Source organism: Eretmochelys imbricata, chromosome 1, assembly GCF_965152235.1.
Source record: "Eretmochelys imbricata isolate rEreImb1 chromosome 1, rEreImb1.hap1, whole genome shotgun sequence".
Taxonomy (NCBI): Eukaryota; Metazoa; Chordata; order Testudines; family Cheloniidae; genus Eretmochelys; species Eretmochelys imbricata.
In genome coordinates, this window is record NC_135572.1 from 77,039,324 (window position 1) to 77,058,835 (window position 19,512).

The 19,512-nt window shown below is 37.8% G+C and overlaps 1 protein-coding gene across 2 annotated transcripts in view; it reads right to left on the bottom strand.

Annotated features, from left to right (window-relative positions):
* The window catches only part of KLHL1 (kelch like family member 1), a 456,335-nt gene that overhangs the window by 115,848 nt on the left and 320,975 nt on the right, over positions 1-19,512 (bottom strand). For both annotated transcript variants that reach the window (XM_077806888.1, XM_077806880.1), the window contains one exon: positions 17,128-17,314. In XM_077806888.1, the coding sequence (XP_077663014.1) occupies positions 17,128-17,314 (187 nt within the window). The remainder of the gene's footprint in view (positions 1-17,127; positions 17,315-19,512) is intronic.

Sequence of the window (19,512 nt, forward strand, 5' to 3'; positions counted from 1 at the left end):
CTTTGTCTATGTTCCAGTTTATTGCTTTATTTTTTTTCTTAAATTCTCCAGTTGTGATTCAGTGTGTGAGAAATCATCCTGAGTCATCCTTCAGACATTCTGCCAATTGTTTCTCTTTTCTGCCTGCAATCAGTCTAGTTGCTTTACTAGAACTGCATCAAGCAATAATCTTGTGCAAGGCTGATTCTCATTCACATCTTCATGAATAGCTTGAAAGCAAGAACATAATCAAATAGAGGTGAAATAAAGAGGACTCATGCCAATTATGTATGAAAGAATGAATTTATTGGGAGATTGAATCTTAAATCAGTGTCTTAACTCAAAGCTGTTGATATCAAATACTTTCAAACCATGGATTATGTACAGGTGAATAAACCATATCAAGAATGTCCAAGAGCATAAGGAAAATATATTTATATACTTATTCTCAGGAAAGTTAGCGGAACCAATGAGAAGATTAATCTTTCTCACTTCTGACACAGATAGAGGTCTGTAGGAATTTCCTCCATTTCTTCAGTGTGAATATCCTCCTTATACCAGACTACCCAAGTATTGCTAGAATGACCTCAGCGTTTAAAATGACAGAGAAAGGTAGGAACAAAAGGAATTGAAGTTTATTGCTACAGGATCTCTCTATTATTTTTGTCTATAATTATTTCTGCTGATTCTGCTATAGCTGAAGTTGTTGTGGACATGTACGCTGGCTATTTTGTTCAAGATTTAGAGATGTTGCTGTGTGTAGGTGCAAGCTGATGACCTTGATCTAGTGATCTGAAACATTACATGTCAAACTGAAAACAAGTCTATTGAAGGGGAACCAATGTGATTGAACTGGATTATTGAAGCAGATATCCAGGAGTATTTATTTGTAAAGGGAGAAAAAGGTATACAGTAAAGATGGTAGGAGTTCACTATTCTCTTCTTTAACTCAAGGGTAAGGGCTTCCTTTGGGAAATGTTTCAAAAAGTATACAAAACCTATATACAACTGGGCTTCACCTTTTGGGTGAAAACACACAAAGCGAAACTTCCTAAGGGGAAATTGGTTCCCAGTAACCAACATGATTTCAGAAACTATGAGATAGTGCTACAATATCTTATATAGCCTTGTAAAATGTATATGTTACATGTGAGTGAGCGTGTGGAGTCACATGCTATTTTGTGACGTGTGAGAGATTTAGTTATTTTTGTTCACAAGTATTCAATTTTCTAATATTAACAGATTATACCAGTTCACTTTACATTGGGCCTTATCCTGTAGTCCCTACCTAGGCAAAACTACCATTGAGAACAATAGTAAAAGAAGGTTACCACCACTGATGCTGGGATTTCTAAAACTCTCAACTAGCACAGTTTCAGTAATATTCCAATCATCTGGTTGAATTCCATGGGAATTTGGTCTGCCTTTGACTAGAGAAGCCAGCCTATAGTGTAGTCAGCACTGGCAGTCTATTCCATAACTGGGAAGTCCAGGCATGGATTTATAGAGATTTATAGGCACCACATGGTATGCTAGTCAGTCTTTGCCTATCGACAAAATAGTTGCCTCAGCATTCTTACAAGGAGCCATTGGTGGTGGTGGATCATAAATGATCTGGAGGATGGTGTGGATTGCACTCTCAGCAAATTTGCGGACGATACTAAACTGGGAGGAGTGGTAGATACGCTGGAGGGGAGGGATAGGATACAGAAGGACCTAGACAAATTGGAGGATTGGGCCAAAAGAAATCTGATGAGGTTCAATAAGGATAAGTGCAGGGTCCTGCACTTAGGACGGAAGAATCCAATGCACCACTACAGACTAGGGACCGAATGGCTAGGCAGCAGTTCTGCGGAAAAGGACCTAGGGGTGACAGTGGACGAGAAGCTGGATATGAGTCAGCAGTGTGCCCTTGTTGCCAAGAAGGCCAATGGCATTTTGGGATGTATAAGTAGGGGCATAGCGAGCAGATCGAGGGACGTGATCGTCCCCCTCTATTCGACATTGGTGAGGCCTCATCTGGAGTACTGTGTCCAGTTTTGGGCCCCACACTACAAGAAGGATGTGGATAAATTGGAGAGAGTCCAGCGAAGGGCAACAAAAATGATTAGGGGTCTAGAACACATGACTTATGAGGAGAGGCTGAGGGAGCTGGGATTGTTTAGCCTGCAGAAGAGAAGAATGAGGGGGAATTTGATAGCTGCTTTCAACTACCTGAAAGGGGGTTCCAAAGAGGATGGCTCTAGACTGTTCTCAATGGTAGCAGATTACAGAACGAGGAGTAATGGCCTCAAGTTGCAGTGGGGGAGGTTTAGATTGGATATTAGGAAAAACTTTTTCACTAAGAGGGTGGTGAAACACTGGAATGCGTTGCCTAGGGAGGTGGTGGAATCTCCTTCCTTGGAAGTTTTTAAGGTCAGGCTTGACAAAGCCCTGGCTGGGATGATTTAACTGGGAATTGGTCCTGCTTCGAGCAGGGGGTTGGACTAGATGACCTTCAGGGGTCCCTTCCAACCCTGATATTCTATGATTCTATGAACTAGGGGTGCTCTCGCATCCCGAGGTTTGAAGTGGTTTCCATCATATACAGGATTTACGGTATGGGAGGACAGGGGGCTCTCAGCTCAATAAACAAATTGTTCCAGCTCCCTTGCAAGGAGCTCTGCCTCAGCAGCACTAATTAATTCAGGAAAATAAAAACAGATCTATTGTGAAAATTCATTGTGTCAATTCAATGTAAGTTCCCCATGGATTAAATTAAGCCCCCTCCCCAACACTTTCCAACAATTTAATTATCTTATTATAATATCTGAGATTATTATTATAGAGAGCCTATATACTGTAATATGGGTTTTAGTAGTAGTAGTAGTTTCCTTGATTAGATATAAATTTGTTCCTGAAAATATTATCTGGGGCATCATAGATAAATAAATAAATTAAAATTCTTTTACTAAATGTTGTTCAAACTTCTTCCTTTTTGTGATTCCCTCTCCCCTGCTAAAAATCTATTTACTTTATAGACTGCATTAAGAAGGCTTCTGAAACCCATATAAAGAGTTTTTCTGGTGGGTGGATAGACAACAGACATAAAGGAAACCAGACACTGAGCTTGTTATTAACTACAGTAGCTACTTTTCTAAGTTTACATTTGAAGGAAGCATACCCTTTACCATTCCAGGTCATCTGCTCCATTTGAAAAAGTGACGGAAGTAGTACTTTCAGAGGTTAACTATAAAACTGAAATGTCACCAGAAGTGAAATGTAAAACAGGCTTTAAGAAACTATCAGCAGGCATTACAAGTTGGCATTTTTTGTTCAGAAAGCCACATTTTAATCAAAGTACTGTACTGTAACTGCTAAATGGGCTATGAGAGTGAATGTTCGAGAACATATTAAAACTCATATGAGTGAAAAGAAGCCAGTAATAATGTTAATAGTCATAGGGAACTAAATGAGAAGGGGATTTTAAAGCAATTTATACATTTAATTAACTCATCAGTCATTAACAAGTGTATTTCATATTCCTTTGGTGAAGTAATTAACCAAGATCTACCTCATTGTGCAATAATGGCACCAATATTGTATCATTAATTGTGATTAATCTCTACTGAACATTGTCTTGCCAACCAAATAAAATAAAACATACATATATGCTTTAGCTATTCTAAGGCTTAATTAGAATTTCATATAATAGAGAACATCAAATAAAACATAATGTTACTAGCAAAACAAAAAAACAAACAAAAAAACCCCAACCAAATAATATTTAATGGTTCCAAGTGGAATCTCATGAATTAGATTAATTATATTTCTTGGACAAATATTAAAAAGAATGAAATTATACTTTCATACAACAGATATTCTAAGGCTTTTAAAAGTAACTGTCTCATTTTCTATAAAAAAACCTGATATTTGAATTGTAATAAGCAGATAGATACATTTATATCTGTTTTAAATGGAGTGTCTTCATAGATGAGTTGGGTTCTGCCTTTAAATTACAGCTTTTAGAGAACCACCACTCTATTTCACTTATTCTTTCAAGGTCAAAGAAAGAGGGAGGCCACAGGGAAAAACAATCAGCAGGGGGTGTTCTGTTTATGAAAAAGAATAAGGAACTGTCCTGATATATCTAAGAGTACCAAAAGACAGCCTTCATCGTTCACTAAGGAGATAAATTGAGAGCTTGTTTCATGGAAAATGGATAACAGCCTACTTGGTAAGCAATACCATCAGACATGACAATAACAAGTTAAGTAAGTCTAGGTTCTAGGGTCCTTGTTATTATTTTATTTTACATGTAATATAACAATTTGTTTCCAATACTTATCATTTAATCTATAACCTCTGTTAAATAAAATTGTACTTGGTTTCACGGTATGCATATCTAAGTGACATATGTTAAATGGAGTGGTGATCCAGAGAGAGTAGCAGGTTTGTGAATTCCAGTGGATCAGCAATTTGTCACTCCAGGGGGAATCCCAGGGGTTTTGAATGTACAGGAGTTTTTAAACTAAGAGCTGGGGAAACGGTGACAAGTATGGAGGAGCACACAGTTCTGACGAAGACACCCCTTAGGGAAAGATATATTAAAGATATATTATTTACTATATCCAATAAAGAAGAAAGGATAGAAGATAATAAAGTACACGTAGGAACTGAAGAGGCAGTCAAAAGAAAAAGAGCACCATTCAATTGCATCACATGAAAGCAGACAACTAAATATTGTCACATTTTATAAGTTGATTGTATACAAATGCTACAAGTCTAAATATTAAGATGGGTAAACTTGAGTGCCTGGTATTAAATGATGAGATTTATAAAACATGTGTCAGAAACTTGATGGAATTATTATAATCAATGGGACACAATAATATCAGATTACAAAATATATAGGAATGACAGAGTACATAGCACAGGTGGGGAAGTAGTGTGGTATGTAAAAGAAAGCATAGAGTCAAATGTAGTAAAGGAAAGAGTCAAATGTAGTACAAATCTTACATGAATCAAACTGTACCAGTTATATGCTTGAATATCAAGAGTATAGCAGTCGGAATATACTACTGATCACCTGACCAGCATGGTGCTGGTGATTGTGAAATGCTCAAGGAGATTAGAGAGGCTACCGACATAGAAAACTCAATACTGACAGGGGATTTCAACTATGTCCATATTTCCTGGGTACCTGTCACCTCAGGACAGGATGCAGCTGTAAATTTTCTAGACACCATTATTAATGACTGCTTCTTGGAACAGCTAGTCCTGGTAACCACCAGGGGTGAGGCATTTTTTGATTTAGTCCTAAATGGAGCACAGGATCAGGAGATGAATATAGCTGAACTGCTCAGTAATAGTGACCATGACATAATTAAATTTAACATATTTGTAGGAGGGAAAATACCAAAGAAACCCATCTCATTGGTATCATAATGGCACTATATAAAGCCATGGTACGCCTACACCTTGAACATTGCCTGTAGTTCTAGTTGCCTCATCTCCAAAAAAAAAAGATATATTAGAATTGGAAAAGATACAGAGAGGGGCAACAAAAATGATTTGAGGTATGGAACATTTTCCTTATGACGAGAGATTAACAGACTGGACACTTCATCCTTGAAAAAAGATGACTAATGGGGGGGATATGATAGAGGTCTATAAAATCATGAATGGTGTGGAAAAAGTGAATCAGGAAGTGTTATTTACCCCTTCACATAACACAAGAATCAGGAGTTATCCAATTAAATTCTAAGGCAGCACATGTAAATCAAACAAAAGGAAGTACTTCTTCACATACCACACAGTCAACCTGTGGAGCTCATTGCCATGAGATATTGTGAAGGCCATATATACAGCTGGGTTAAAAAAAAATTGGATAAGTTCACGGAGGATAGGTCCATCATTGGCTATTAACCAAGATTGTCAGGAATGCAACTTCATGCTCCAGGTGTCCCTAAACCTCTGAGTGTCAGAAGCTGGGACTAGATGACAGGCGATGGGTCAGTCGATAATGGTCCTGTGCTGTTAATGCCCTCTGAAGCATCTGCCACTGGCTAGATGCACCATTGGTCTGACTCAGTATGAAGATTCTCATGAGTGATGGAGTATGCCTATCGCTAACTTACAGAGGGACAGTGGTGCCTGTGTAAGCAGAGAGAGGAGTGCTTGTGTTGCTTGTGGCCGGTGGAATCAGAGAATTCATCCTCAGCAGGCAGAGAAAAGGATTCCTCACACTAAGGGCAGGTGGTAGCAGGTAAATCTTTTGGCCTTTCAGAGCCTCACCCTGGGTTTAAAGAATACATCAGAACAAGGGAATTAGATGTCTAGAAAGCAGATTTGGGAAAATTAAGATTTTTTTAAATTTTATTTTATTTTTGATGTTGTGTATAACTACTACCAGTAATTTGAATGGGTATAATACTTTACATTTGAGTATCTCAAAGTGCTTGTTAGAGAAGAGTGCTTGCGAGGCTAATGCAATATGATTACAAGTACTTTACAGATAGATTAGGGTGCAGAAGGGATAGGGGACTTGCCTAAATCACTGTCAAAGGCTGGACCCAGGAGTTCTGTGTTCCAGAGCTCTGCTCTAATCACAAGACAACAATCCTGCTAGAATGAGAAGCAGACATTCAATACAAATATTAAAGAAAGGTCAAATCAATAACCACTTCATGCAAGAAAGACAACCATCATGACTGAATGGAAAAGCAGCCGCACAAGAATGAATCTAGAGGAGATTAAAATGCATTAAAATTAGACAGTATTCATTCTTCAGTGTACAGTGTGCCTTGCATGAGTTCTAAATAATTCAAAATAAACATTTATATGAAAGGTGAGAGATGCAGTTCAAAGAGCTTCTTTTTTCTACCATCCTCCTTTTGTTTGCGCTAAACTGACACAATATCTTTGTGACTAGGCACTTTATAATTGACCTATAAAGCAGTGAGATCTTCTCTTACAGTTTAAAAACATGATATTTAGCAAAGGTATTATTGATCTTACAACAGTTTTCTGAACATTCATTACATAAAACCGTGGTAAATTATTGGCATTTTCAGGGAATTAAAGCATATCAATTTTGCATTCATTCAAATGCATTACAACCTTCTGTTTCTCCTCAAGAAATATTTTGTTTTGAAATATGTCTAAAATTAAAGAAAGGTTAACTTGTACTTCTGTAACAGTTGAAGTAATAAACAACTTATATAGTTGTAATAAACAACTCAACAGCTGCAGCAATATGAAGCATAAAAAACAGTGGGATTAGATTTCACAATCTAACTCTCAAGGACTATTCTTGTCTACATCTAGAACAACTGGTTCATACCTTCTTACAAGCCATTTTCAGCCCCCAGACTTTTGAGATCTTTCTAGTCGGTTGTGTTTATAACAACAGTTTTTTTTAAAAGATAAAACAAAATGCTCCCAAATTTTCTAATTATTCACAAAGTAATGTAATGACATTTAACAAACAATATATGCTGAAGACAGTCTATAACTAAACCATCCCTAGCCAGGAGCTGATGTACACACTGGCTCATGCAACAGTGTGAATAGAAGTAAGTGCTCCGGTTCTTTCCATTCAGAAGCTTGTTACAATATCTTATCATACTGGAGACTTAGTCTTTGAGAGGAAGGCCTCAGTAATAAGTGGATCATAAATAAATAATGTATAGTTATCATAAATATAAAAGGAAGGGTAACCACCTTTCTGTATACAGTGCTATAAAATCCCTCCTGGCCAGAGGCAAAGGCCTTTTATCTGTAAAGGGTTAAGAAGCTCAGGTAACCTGGCTGGCACCTGACCCAAAATGACCAATGAGGGGACAAGATACTTTCAAATCTGGAGGGGAGGGAAAGGCTTTTGTCTGTCTGTATGATACCTTTGCCGGGAGCAGATCAAGGATGCAAGCCCTCCAACTCCTGTAAAGTTAGTAAGTAATCTAGCTAGAAAATGTGTTAGGTTTTCTTTGTTTTGGCTTGTGAAATTCGCTGTGCTGGAGGAAATGTGTGTTCCTGTTTTTGTGTCTTTTTGTAACTTAAGGTTTTGCCTAGAGGGATTCTCTATGTTTGAATCTGACTGCTTGTAAGATTATCTTCCATTCTGATCTTACAGAGTTGTTCTCTTATCTTTTTTTGTTCTTCTAATAAAGTTCTGTTTTTTTAAGAATCTGATTGGGTTTTTTGGGTCTTAAAATCCAAGACTGGTTTGTGTTCATCTTGTTTATTCTCAAGCCTCCCCAGGAAAAGGGGTGTAAGGGCTTGGGGGGATATTTTGGCGAAATAGAAACTCCAAGTGGTCCTTTCCCTGTTCTTTGTCTAAATCAGTTGGTGGTGATAGCATACTGTTCAAGGACAAGGCAAAATTTGTGCCTTGGGAAAGTTTTTAACCTAAGCTGGTAAAAAATAAGCTTAGGCGTTTTTTCCTGTGGGTCTCCACATCTGTATCCCAGAGTTCAGAGTGGGGAGGGAACCCTGACAACAGTGAAAGTCTGTCTTTCTATAAAGGCCAAAAATAGGAGGTCACATTGGAGAGCTGGTCTGTAACTAGAGTTTGAACTAAATTGTGCTGGAAATGTTAAAGATGTTTTAAAACTGGTAGCTTAAGAAAGGATATGCCTACTGGATATGGTCCTTAGGACAGGCTTCACTATAAGCATATTATGTTAATATAAGCACTATACATTCAAATTTTACATACAAGATATCCACCAATGTACGCTTTTACAAGTACCTGACTTAATGACTGCATCCTCTGCATTTTCAACAAAAAATGTGAAATAAAGAAGAGTTACGACAAAGAGCTAGAATTTTCCTTTGTGATAGCAAAACACTTCAAATTATGGGAAATGATGATTATCCATCAAAACTGTTTTCTGTATGTGATGACGGAGTGGTTTGTAATGATCACTATGAACAAGATCTTGGGGGTCCTTATACATTTTTTTCAGGCAAACTCTAACTAAAATAAATATAAAGGAAATAGATTTTCAAGGTGTGATCTTATCAGGCAATTCAGAAGGAGGACACAAAAGGACATAAGATCCAGTCCTGCAGACAAGAAACTGTAGTTAGACAAGCAGTCCCAGCAGACTTCAAAAGGACTACCAGGAGTAGTATGACCAATATTTGTTGCAGAATAATTTACAAAGCTCGTCTATATGGGTACAAAAAAAAAAAAAAAGGTTACAAGGTCAAAATAAGTAAGGTCTGAATGAAAAGTATAGTAAGTGTTTCATATATAGAAAAATTCAAAACACTGCCTTTTTGAAGAACTTGAAATCTCAGAGCATGATAAAATCCTTATGATGTCATGCCAGATAATAGAACTGTAACATTATTTCAGAGGAAAATATACCTTAAAATGAAAAGGGATTAATAATTTAAAAGTGTGATAGAAAATTTAAAAGTGTGATAGAACAGGCAGAATACTGCCTGTGGGAATTTGCTAAGTAAGATCTGAGTACAAAGTGATTGAGGACCTCAGGATTTCAGCCTAAAAGCATAAAGTTTCTCTGTTTGGTATCTTCAGACTTGATACCAAAGACATTTATATTTGTCTGATACAGTTAGTAATGGAAAAACTCTTTTTTTCTAGCTTAGGTTGATGCACACTGATAATGCATTTTATATGCTTGCCCATCAAAAAGTAATTCTATTGATAGTTTTGTTGATAGTTTTGATATGTTTGATCACCAGTTTAAGTGAATAGATAAATTCAAAATCATTGTTTCAGTAGATCAACTTTTCTCTCTCTCTCCATTATTAACCTGTCTGATCTTTATGGGAGTGTTTCTTGATTGAGTTATTTTAAAGTTTGTCTTTCCTTGTGTTCACTTCAAGACTGTGATTCACTAAAGATTGAGCTAACCCCAAACCTTAGTTGCAAGAGTTTTATATATCTATGCATTTCAATCACAATTCCTCTGACAGTATTACTTTTTTTTTTTTCCTGTGGTTTAGCAGAGTCCCTTGGTAGTCTACCTACTGGAACAAGTGAGGTATGTTAGGAAACTTGATGATCGATCAATAAGTATTCTGCTTCTTCTATAACATTATTCAATTATTTATAGTATCTCCTTTTACTCAGCAAGGATATTTTCCCCATAATAATCTCACAATATACTATCTGACATAATATATCATATAAGTATTGTTCTGCATTTGGGATTCCAAGACCTCTGTAAGAAGTCAATATTTTCATTCTTCTAAAGAGACACATGCTACGTCTTATACTCAGACCTATTTATTTCAATCTTGCATCTCCTGTTCACATGAACCTAGACAATAATGAGCCCTAATCTTGCAAGCCTGACTCACACAAGGCAATGGAACTATTTGTGGCTAAGGTGTATGAAATTTGGTCCTATTCATGTCCCTAAGATCCAATTTGCTTTCTTTGATTCCATTGATGTGCCCAATGATACTGAATTTCCTTCAAAGACAAACTACTATTGCTTATCAATTCCATACATGTATATGGGCTTTTCATTCAAACCTGAAAAAAATCTTTATTTTAGATTTAGATTGTGAGAAAATAAAAAAAAATTGTACACTATAGAGAGCTAAACATTTACAATACCATACATTTGCTCCTATTGATTTTGTAAAGCTATTTCTATGCTGTAGGAATACTGATTTATTGTTTAAGTCACAATACCAGTAACTTGCTGATAGGGTTTAATGTTCTGTTCTTATGAGGAAGAAAATAATTGCAGCAGAGATTTCAAAATAAAGTTGTCTTATCACATTACACTATTGTTATATGATGTACTACGTAACCTTAAAATAATTTCATAATATCTAGCATCAACCTCCTTCCTTATGCGCAAGCTACTGAATTGCTAACTTGCTTAGCACATCTAATTCGTCCACTTAAGAGTTTCATTCCTGGAGGAAAACAACAGCTGGTATTGTAAAGTACATCTTTGTGAACAAGCAGTGCATATTCTGTTCAAATACTTTCATGAGGAAAGTGGAAGAAAAGATCGTATGACTTCCACACATAAACTTTTGATGGGTGAAAATACATTGATAGCATCATCATACGGATGAAAGGTTAAGAGTCACTTTATGAATTCACAGCAAAAGTTCAAACCACACAACCTTCTCTCACATTTACATGCCTTGATACCACTTCCACTCTTTTCCACCTTTTTCTGAATGTTCTTTTATGTTGTCATAAACACAAAACAGGTTTGTACAGCAAACCAACAGATACTCAGTTGTACCTTATTTGGGCTTCATGCCATCCCCACCACACCAAATAGTTATTTATAGCCAAGCTCTAAGAATTAGATAAGTTTCCAGCAGTGAGAAAATCTTCAACAAGCACTATGACAGGTAAGCGGGCACAGGTTATACCTTAAATGTCACATGACAAAAAATCAACATACATTCTGAATTGCCCAGAAAAACACTTGTTATGGGAAACTATCAATATGCAACATAGTAAATTTGCTGTGGATTTACATTGTGCAGTTCCTTTATATATATATATATATACACACACACACACACAAAATCAAAGTAAACCTTGTATTACCTAATTAGAGATGAGTTTCAAAAGATCATTTCAAGCTGCCTCTGATTTCCTACTACCAAATTCGTAATTTTCAGAAACACATTTCCAGGGGAGAATGAAATTAGGATTCAAAGAATTTGTGACTTGTAAACATGTGTCAAGCTTCTATATTCTCAAGCTTCTCTGAAGGAAAAGTTTATAATGCAAACCAATAGCTGACAGCTACATATAGGTGTTTATGTTATTCAATGTCAACTTTCTTAAATACATGGGCAAACATAGGTATATCCAGGGTAGATAAGAAGGACATCTCTCCTGAGCTTTTTTACTGTCTTTTCAATATACTCCTTAATACACTTACATGACTCTGATATTTTCAGTCCCTTTCTTCTCCCACCCTCCTTCATGTTTTATCACATAGTTGCCCCTCTTTGATCAAAACCTACAATATCCTTTGTACATGTCTGGCCCATTTTAAGTTCTCAAGCTTCATTAGCAACAGTGCTTTAATATTAAAAAAATTCCAGATTAACTCTAATCTGTTGCACACTCATAGTTTATGAATCTGCACTTTATTGATGGTACTTTTATATATAGGGGCAAAATTGTTTTGTGTGTATGTTTTTCCAAATGTGTAAGCCAGTGGTCTGAATGAGCTGTCTCCTGTCATCTATTGATAAATTGGGGGAAAAGACCTCAGGAGCAATTAGAGCCCCACAAATCTGTGGATATCTGCTTCATATCCACAAATATCCAGGGACCATGTTTGTAGATCAAGGATGGATGCGGATCCAGATTGTATATCTAGAGCCCAGCAAATATGCAGATATCTGCTTCATATCCATGGACCATGTCTGCAGATCACGGATTGGATGAGGATACAAATTTTGTATCTGTGCAGGGCTCTATAAACCATATTTGCATGGACTACTTTGCTAAGGTGATCAATAGACCTGCTTTGCCAGGTTGATCAACTTTGATTGTTTTGGGTTAAAATTCACTTGTCTTGGCTGCAGGGGTAATGAAATATTGCAATCCTTATTGCATGACTACAGGGCAATAGAACTGTACTTAATATGCCCTAATTGAGGAGTCAACCTAATCTAAGTCAATCCTCACCAATTTGCTAAGTGCGGAGTAGCAAAGTGAAAGTCAGAGGACGTGGGAACAGGTGTTCCAAGTGCATGGTGAGGATTCTGTTTTAGGAGTTCTAGATGCTATTTGACCCTCTCACTCCAGTATTTAAAGACGGAACTGATTAGACTCAGTTGACACTTTTTGTCCCTTCTCAGAGATCACCAGAGCTGAAATCACTGCTATGTTTGTCTAGGGAGCTGAGCCTTAGGCCTGGTGTGGATACAGTGTTCCAGTGACAGATAACACAGAGGGGACAGCAACAGTGAGTCTTCCCATTACTCAGTGAAATCACTAAGAGCTGAAATCACTAAGAACTGAGCTCAGTAGGAAAACCTCAGAACATGGCATTGCACCTAATTGCAATATGGTAAGTGACACAGAATCAGCATCAAAGGTGCCCCATACCCAGCAAATCCTACATCTGTGATTACTAATACCTAGGTGGTCATGGTGCTGTAGAACCAAACTGGACTGGACTTGACCAACGACACAGCAGAGCAGCAGTGGAGGTGGTGGTGAGAAGAGGCAGTAGTGAGCAGTGGCAGAGGCATCACTTGTCCAAACACCACGAACACCACCACCTGGATGTGGAGCTGGAGGTGAACCTACCTAAATGCACTGCTGGACTCTGGGGCTTTGCTGATCTTGGACAACAAGAGTGAGGTATAGCAGAAGAAAAGGGGAAGTGGCATGTTACAGGGACATTCATCTATTGGACTTTCACACTGCAGGTGGGAAACTAAGGCAAAGGACTGCCAAGATACTGTGGGGAAGGCATGTTACTTATTGTCTCCTTACTTTTGAGTCATTGTCGCTGTTTTCTGAAATTAATGCTGTGCTCCCTCTCCACTTAACAAACCTTTTCTTTTTGTTATATACATACTCAGGATGTGTGAGTGGGGAAGTACTGCCTATTAGAGGCACAGAGAGGAGATATTTACTTTTTCCAGATTTTTGAGTGGGAGCTCAAGCCATTTTTGTTTTGTAATTTTAAGAAGAACCCCTAGATACTGAATCTGACTCTTGTTGCTTCTGACAGGGTTACATAAGACTGGAGAAAGGTGTCATAAATATAAAGGGAAGGGTAAACCCCTTTGAAATCCCTCCTGGCCAGGGGAAAGCTCCTCTCACCTGTAAAGGGTTAAGAAGCTAAAGGTAACCTTGCTGGCACCTGACCAAAATGACCAATGAGGAGACAAGATACTTTCAAAAGCTGGGAGGAGGGAGAGAAACAAAGGGTCTGTGGCTGTCTGTATGCTGGCCTTTGCCAGGGATAGACCAGGAATGGAGTCTTAGAACTTTTAGTAAGTAATCTAGCTAGGTATGTGTTAGATTATGATTTCTTTAAATGGCTGAGAAAAGAATTGTGCTGAATAGAATAACTATTTCTGTCTGTGTATCTTTTTTGTAACTTAAGGTTTTGCCTAGAGGGGTTCTCTATGTTTTTGAATCTAATCACCCTGTAAGATATCTACCATCCTGATTTCACAGGGGGGGGATTTCTTTATTTCTATTTACTTCTATTTTTATTAAAAGTCTTCTTGTAAGAAACTGAATGCTTTTTCATTGTTCTCAGAACCAAGGGTTTGGGTCTGTGGTCACCTATGCAAATTGGTGAGGCTTTTTATCCAACATTTCCCAGGAAAGGGGGGGTGCAAGTGTTGGGAGGATTGTTCATTGTTCTTAAGATCCAAGGGTCTGGGTCTGTAGTCACCTAGGCAAATTGGTGAGGCTTTTTACCAAACCTTGTCCAGGAAGTGGGGTGCAAGGTTTTGGGAAGTATTTTGGGGGGAAGGACGCGTCCAAACAGCTCTTCCCCAGTAACCAGTATTAGTTTGGTGGTGGTAGCGGCCAGTCCAAGGACAACGAGGGAAATATTTTGTACCTTGGGGAAGTTTTTGACCTAAGCTGGTAAAGATAAGCTTAGGAGGTTTTTCATGCAGGTCCCCACATCTGTACCCTAGAGTTCAGAGTGGGGGAGGAACCTTGACAAAAGGTTACATATGACTAAAATAAACTCAATTGAATTAGAAGCTGTGCAGCTATTTAATAAAACCTGGACACTTCAAGGGTTTTACAGAAAATTTTCAAGTGCTATACAGAATACCAGTAGCCATAACGTGTGATTCATTTTATCATACAATCCCATGGAAGTGTGACTTATCAGTATGGAAGGAATGGTCTTATTCACATTATATACACTTGTGACTGTGAATGTACATTCCAAAAGTTTAGATGTGAACTGTGAAAGACATATATTTTATCTTTTCTTTATTGGTTGTAAGTCAATACTTTTCATACTAGAACTGACGTTTGAAAATACGATCTTCAGCCTAAAGGCTGGCGTGAAAGTGGAGATGTCAAGGTTCCTTCCCCACTCTGAACTCTAGGGTACAGATGGGGGGACCTGCATGAAAGACCCACTAAGCTTATTTTTACCAGCTTAGGTTAAAAATTCCCCAAGGTACAAACTATTTCACCTTTTGTCCCTGGACTTTATTGCTGCCACCACCAAGCGTCTAACAAAATATAAACGGGAAAAAGCCCACTTGGAAATGTCTTTCCCCCTGAAATCCCCCCAAGCCCTACACCCCCTTTCCTGGGGAAGACTTGATAAAAATCCTCACCAATTTGCATAGGTGAACACAGACCCAAACCATTGGATCTTAAGAACAAGGAAAAAGCAATCAGGTTCTTACAAGAAGAATTTTAATTGAAGAAAAAGTAAAAGAATCACCTCTAAAATCAGGCTGGTAAATACCTTACAGGGTAATTCAATTCAAAACATAGAGAATCCCTCTAGGCAAAACCTTAAATTACAAAAAGACACAAAAACCAGAATATATATTCCATTCAGCACAACTTATTTTATCAGCCATTTAAACAAAACAGAATCTAACGCATATCTAGATTGCTTATTAACCCTTTACAGGAGTTCTGACCTGCATTCCTGCTCTGGTCCCGGCAAAAAGACCACACAGATGGAGAGAACCCTTTGTCCACCCCCCCCAGCTTTGAAAGCATCTAGTCTCCTGATTGGTCATTTTGGTCAGGTGCCAGCGAGGTTATCTTTAGCTTCTTAACCCTTTACAGGTGAAATCATTTTTCCTCTGGCCAGGAGGGATTTAAAGGTGGTTAGCCTTCCCTCAGGGTTGGGTCTGTGTTCACCTATGCAAATTGGTGAGGATTTTTATCAAGCCTTCCCCAGGAAAGGGGGTGTAGGGCTTGGGGGATTTTTTGGGGAAAGACATTTCCAAGTGGGCTCTTTCCCGGTTATATTTTGTTAGACGCTTGGTGGTGGCAGAAATAAAGTCCAGGGACAAAAGGTAAAATGGTTTGTACCTTGGGGAAGTTTTAACCTAAGATAGTAAAAATAAGCTTAGGGGGGTTTTCATGCAGGTCCCCTCATCTATACCCTACAGTTCAGAGTGGGGAAGGAACCTTGACATGGTGGCAGAGCGGTAGGATTAACTTGAAATCATTTTGAGATCAATTTGAGGTTTTTTTAACCAGAAGCACAGATTTTAAAAAAGGACATTTTTTTTCCCTTTGGGCTGCTGGAAAGCAGGTTTTAAGTTGAAAGCAGTTAGAGGTTTTTTTGTCTCTGCTTGGGGGCCAGAGCTGGTAAAAAATAAGCTTAGGGGGTTTTTGATACAGGTCCCCTCAACTGTACCCTAGAGTTCAGAGTGGGGAAGGAACCTTGACAGGAGGATACTGTGGGTTTGTTGTTAGTGAGCCTTTAGAAATGCAAGGAAAGCCTGTCTCATTATAAAGTCTCATTATAAGGCTCTGTAACACCATTTTAGTACAATGATTTCCTTGGTTTCAAAATAATTAAATCACTTTGATTCCTTTACCAATTTTAAAGGTACAAAAGTAATATTCTTAAAATGTTCACCACAAAGACTGCTCCAGTTTCCATTGCTTTCTAATTTCTCCACTTTAAATGAAATGATTCCTGGCAAATATAATCCTTATAACTTCAATTTTTTTTCAATTAACAAGTAATTTTATCGTCATAAAAATGGAGCATTGTAAAAATGGTGATAACATTTTCTTAGCCCCATAAGTGAAAAATAGAAAATAAAGATTTGTAAGTGGTACCTTTTAAAAAGGGAGGAACCCATCTTGAGGGTGTTAGGGCAAGGAATTCTCAAGGAATACTCAGTGGAATCCCAAACATCATTTCCCAGACCTTATGTGATATTTATTAGCATAAAGTTAGGTGCATTTCAGGACTCAGTTCTTGGGAATGAGTCATTTTACATCTGTTAGAGAGGGAATATCCCTATCTGATAGTTACATTTTGCCTCTGAAAACTAGTGGAATTTCTATAAGCCAATAGCCTGCAAAGTTACTTCTCGTTGGATTAGACCCCCAAACCTTTTGAATAGAAAATTATTTCATTATTTGCCATCAGACAAAATATAGTCACAGCTGCAAAGCATAACCTGTTTAAAGAAAAAAAGAAACAAACAATAAGCTAATACCTTTGTTGTTGTCCATTCCTCCAACAGCATACAGTGTTCCAACTGTAGATTTTCTAGGTTTAGTCCTTGGACTTTGCATTAGAGTTCTCCTTTCCGGTAAAAGATGGTATTTCATAGCTTCCAGAATTAGCTTCTGACATTCCAAGTCATCCTTAAAAAGTGCATGATTTTCTAGGTCAGCCAATATCTGTGAATGACACAATCATGAATCAATAATGATACAGTATTCCTGGATAAATAGTACTATGCAAAGGGAAAGACACCAGGAAATTAACAATATTGATTACAAAAGTAACACTAGATATATCATCTTGTTGCAGGCAAGATTCTGTCAAGCTTATTCATTTCAAAACCTTTCGTACAAGAAATGGGCAATGCTGTGTGGATCATGAAAACACATTTAGAACAATTACTTCCCCACAGTATATGAAATATGGGAGGTATTTACTATTCAGAATTTTGGGAAACACTTTTGTACACCACAGCATGGTAACTGGATAAACATTGATTTTTAATGGCTCCCATTATAGGTAAAAAACATTCATATTTAAATGATCACAAATATACTTATTAGTCAGAGTTCTTTGTTAACTTTCTATAGTATTCCACAAAGTGGTTTACAGAGATGTACGCTAATTGTTTTCAGATACATTATTTAGCTATTCATTTGAGAGTTTCTCATGGCTTTTCTGGATTATTTCTGCTTCAGCTGTGTATGTTAGTAGCAATCTGATTTAACACTGCAGACATAGATGAACACTTATGCTGCTTTCTGCTAAATTTACAGTAATAAAATGACTGCATCTCTTGAAACTGGCACAGGAGTTGTAATCAAGATTCATGGGATATGGGTGCCTGATGAACTAGATTGCCCAAATCAGTAAGTAAATTTAAAAAGAAATTATAGTATGGTAGGATCTGTAAATTTTTAGAAGGGGAGACATTGAGTTGAACACTTGAAATATCTGTTGTCTGTTTTAGTTATCTCCGAGGTGTCTTTCACCATGATTATCTCAAAACCAAAAGATGCAGTAGAAGAAGAAAAAATAGTTAATTGAGAATACAAGTAAACACAAGTAAACACAGATAAAATCCAATTACTTGAAAATCTAAACACATAAACCTCTTATTATTGGAGAATAAGACAAAGGAAAATTGATTCCTATAAAAACTCAGATTTAGGGAATAGAAACATAAGCTTAGAAATCTGAAATTTGGATAATCCAGTGTGACGGGGCAAGGCCAGATGGCTATAGAAAAGCAGTGGGAGATAGATATATTAGCTCCAGGCTAAACAAATCCCTGGTACCAGGATAAGTTAAATGGCAGCTGCTCCAGGTCAGTTAAGACACCTGGGGCCAATTAAGAACTTTCCAGAAGGCAGGGAGATTGGTTGATTGGGACACCTGAAGCCAATCAGGGGCTGGCTGAAACTAGTTAAAAGCCTCCCAGCTAGTCAGGTGGGTGTGGATGTCAGGAGCTGTGGGAGGAAGTTGTGCTGTTGGAGAGACTGTGCAGTACATACCATGTCAGGCATAAGGAAGGAGACCCTGAAGTAAGGTAAAGTGGACCTTGAGGAAGTGGGGGCTGCTGTGGGGAAGTAGCACAGTGAATTTTGTGTGTCATGTTTCTAAAAGGTCAGCTACTATAGCTGATACTATCAGGGTCCCTGGGCTGGAGCCCAGAGTAGAGGGTGGGCCTGTGTTCCCCCCTTTGCACCCCCTGATTAATCACTGAGACTGGGAGATAACAGAAACTGCAAGGGAAGATAGCTTCTCCTCACCTCCTTTGCTGGCTTATGAAAATGGCTCAGTAGACTGTGACCCTTTTCCCTAGAGAGAGAAGGGTTATGTGGAGGGTCACAGTGAGCCTCTGAGGCTAGTGGAATCTGTGAGGAAATGTGGGACCCATGGAGACAAAGACAGAGCTTTGTCACACCAGGTTTACCTTATATTTACTTGGTGTTTGCATATTACTGTTTGTGTGGATGGATTTTGTAGGCACCATTTAGGTACTTATTTCTAAATATCTGAACTAATGTAATTTTACTAAGCAGTTGTACTAAGTGTAAGTTTGGACCGGAGAGCATTAGAAGTGTTGTAACCCTGTACAATTCGTATATGGTGACAGAGAAGGTAACAAATTACTAAATCTTTGGAATTCATTTTATGTTTCCATCTATTGACAATGTCACTCAATGAATGAGAATTAGGAAAGGAAAACCTCACTACATACACTCATTACTAATGTATGTTTTATTTTTACATATAGCAAGCTCCTGGAGCTGTATCAAATCACTCCCTTTTGACCCACAAATATCCTGCTTGATATGTAAAAAACTTTTTTTTAAAGTTGAATATTATATATGTTGTATATCATAGCCAT